Here is a 3530-nt window from a genome sequence, read left to right as displayed (position 1 = left end):
ACTAATAAAGCTTATGTTGTAGAGCTCTATAAACTATTTAGAAGAATTGTAACATATTTCCAAATTACATCTCTAAATAAGATCTTGAAGAAACAACATTTTCAGTAAAAAGGTTTTAAAATAAAATGTTTTTGTTTGATGTATTAAAATATTTCAACAATGTAATCTAATATTATAGTAATTAAGACTTGTTAAATTACAGTGTTTTTGTGCAAAATAAAAGAGAATGTGCAAGGAAGTTGAGATTAGGCATTAATTTTGTTTTGATATTTGTGACTGTTTCAGGGTGTGGTGGGAAATACTGGTGTCAAATCTATACATCATGTGATTAATATTCTAGAAAGCAGCTGATTGGTGAAGAGAGAAATTATTGAAGGGTTAGTCCATTAATCAAACCTGCATGACTTGTTGAAATTAACTGCAGTGCTGCTATCTAAAGGTATGCATGGAACAGATAACCAAAGAATCCAAAAGAAATTGTAAGAGTCATACATACATACATACATACATATAGTTATGAGGAATGTTTCAAAAGGTTTATAAGAAGTGGATTCTAGAAATATGACTTGAAAGCAGAAGCTCCTTGGGGAAAAGAACCACTTGTATAATGTTTGTGGATCCATTTGAAATGTGGCTCAGCTTGATGTTGTGCCTTTTTTTGAAATAGGTCATCCACCTGTATGATTGTTTCGTGAGTGCAAACTTGTTATCATTCTGATTTGCAGTTATGTCGTCACAGATGATAAATGATACCCATTTTCCGAACCTGTGTTTACTGTTTCATTTGGTTTTTATTTAACACTTTGTAATATCAGCAAGAGATAGTTGCAACATTGGTATTATCTGTAAGGTGAAGGTTCTCCGATTTCTGAACGATCCAAATTTAGTTTCTTCTATGAAAAGAGACGACTGTGGAACTTCTTTACTGTTATAACGTTAGTTTATTTTTATTCATTTAAAGCATCTTACTGATGTGGTTATTTTAATGCAAAAAAATAATTTTCACACGTGAAGATGTTTTCTTTAAATTTATCCAGACTTTATAGATATGAGATATTGTTTACATTTATATAATGTTTAAAGTTTACCCACATGTCATGTTTTGTGTTTGCTCTTAGTATAAACTCTCAGCATCAACCACAATGTTTTTAAAGACATTTACTTTTATTTTAGTATGTGTTTTTTGGTTATGAAAATTCCATAATAAGTTCCGTGTTATTTGTGCATTTTTATGTTCCCTTCCTTGATATTCTGGCCGGGGTAAAAGAAAAGGTGATTCGTTTAATTAGATGATATTAAATAAGAGAGAAATACCTGAAACTACTCTTCTTTCTGATGGATTAGTATTTTTACAGAACTTTGTTGTTTTTAGAAGAAGAATATATGTACAGTTTTTGTTTGTAAATATTAAGGTTAAAATAAATATGAAAAAATTAAGAAAGCTTCAGTAGTATAGACAGTTTCATCACTATAGTAAAAGCATATGATGTACATTATCTTGTGCATTCATGGAGTTCTTATACGTGTAGATGTTTCATTTTATATTTTCATTTGGATAGTGTGAATCACATTAGTTTTTGTGTAAAGTTATTTTCATAACCACAGCAAGAATGACAATGTTTTTAATATGTACTGACAAAAAAGGACAGTTCGTTCATAAGAAAAAGTATAAATAGTTGACTGTTGGGAGTTAATACATTTCATTTATTGCTTTCTGATTCATAACATTTTTTTTTATCAGTTTCTTGAGTTTCACTGAGAATTCAAGGTTTTCCAGTTATATATACATATAGCCTGTTGAGTGAAGAATATATATTTTCCTAAACTATCGGAAATAGGCTAAACATCATAGCATATATATTTATGCATTATTATTGACATTTTAAATTGATTTTAATATTTCATTGAATAAAAATTTAAAGTTATATATATATATAGATATCCTTCTCTGTTTTATTTCGAATTTAAAATTTGTTTTGGTATTCTTTTTGTTTGAATTAATGTCATTTTCCTATCAATGTGTGTGTGTTCGACATAGTTGTGCTTTGTAAATACTAATGCAAAGTACACAAAGTTTATAAAAATTGCAGATTTTTACATTATTATATTGAGGTTGAATTTTGTCATGTTGATTTAGTAGAATTATGGAATTACAATCTACGTAATAAATGGGATCAAAAATTATTGTTTCTAACTTAACATAAGTATCTCAGTATGGTCTGTTGTAGTTGTTAAGGAAAGATGAAGTACTTTGTTTGGGTGTGTTCAGGTAAGGTTGTTTTATTAAATGTTCGATTACCTTGATAGCCTTTCATGCTGTGTTTGATTTCGAAGAATAGTTTGAAGCATTTTTTGAGTTCCCAGGGTGACTAACACAAGTAAGTGAAAATAAAACACACACAAAACAGAAAACTTATTTGATTATGTGAAAATATAGAAACGTTTTCTTGGCTAGGTAAGGCATTGATTCTTTGTGGCATCTTAAATGAACAGACTTTTAAAGATCTGTTAGGATGGTGCAAGTTGATCTCTACCTACTTATTTGAAAGCATTGATTAATAAAGTTATTAACATCACAGATTTTGGTACATAATGTATGTATAAGAAGTATTTTAGGTTACAATGACACATTATTTCGTTCTTTATATACAGAAAAAACAACAACAAGGGACAGTGATAGTTTATAAGTTCAATTGCATTGTATCAGTTTGAATAATCAGACAAAATTACCAAATATGTAGATTAAATATTTTCACAATTTTGTATTTTGTCTCTGAGATTTCTCTAAGTCATATTGAAGTAGTTTTAATACACTGGTATTTTTTTTTTTATACTTTGGATACTTTTACCTTAAAAAATTTGCTTGTTATAGCTTACGAATATGTATTTGAAAGGATGTTGTTATTGCCATTCTTAGTACAAAATGCACCATAGATTAGGTGGAGCTATTTTATCTTCAATATTACAAAGACATTGCATCTTGGGGATATCAGTATTGAAATGTTGCCTGTTCTTTCTAATTCATTAAATGGAAAAAAAAAAAATATTTGTATATAATCGTATGGACCTTTCCTTACTTTTGACGGTCTTGAAATGTGAAGTTTTTCTTTTCCCCTTTTTATGGAGCCATATTTATCGCCCACAGAGACTAAATTCTGCAAATTATAAATTGAATAAAATGTTTATAGATTCCATGGGCTTGTTAGTGTTTTTGTTTTTGCAACTTTGTCTCTGACACTTTGTATTAAATATTAAAAAAAAATACTGCATTAGTCTAAAAGGATGATTATTAATAGAGAAAATTTCTTGTAGTTTGGGTTTCATAATAGTTACGTGCAAGTTACCTCATCAATTATACAGGGTTATTTCTGGATAAACTTGGATACACCAATTAAATCTTTAAATAAAGATAATGACGACTGAGAAATAAATCCCTTTCAGGATGAAGAAATAGTGAATTTCAGCGTTTTTCCTGAAGAATCTGAATAAGATATCAAGGTAAAACACGTAGAGGTTACACAAAATTTATT

At 28.7% G+C, this 3530-nt stretch overlaps 1 protein-coding gene across 1 annotated transcript in view; it reads left to right on the top strand.

Moving 5' to 3' along the window:
- Window positions 1-1927, top strand: part of LOC106478658 (wings apart-like protein homolog) — a 77896-nt gene extending 75969 nt beyond the window's left edge. Inside the window, 1 exon segment of the mRNA XM_022382303.1 lies at window positions 286-1927. Coding sequence (XP_022238011.1) covers window positions 286-351 — 66 coding nt within the window. The 3' untranslated portion in view covers window positions 352-1927.
- Window positions 1928-3530: the final 1603 nt, after the last annotated feature.

The sequence above is a fragment of the Limulus polyphemus genome, unplaced genomic scaffold, assembly GCF_000517525.1.
Source record: "Limulus polyphemus unplaced genomic scaffold, Limulus_polyphemus-2.1.2 Scaffold239, whole genome shotgun sequence".
NCBI classification, from domain to species: domain Eukaryota; kingdom Metazoa; phylum Arthropoda; class Merostomata; order Xiphosura; family Limulidae; genus Limulus; species Limulus polyphemus.
This window is presented reverse-complemented; position numbering and strand designations above follow the sequence as displayed.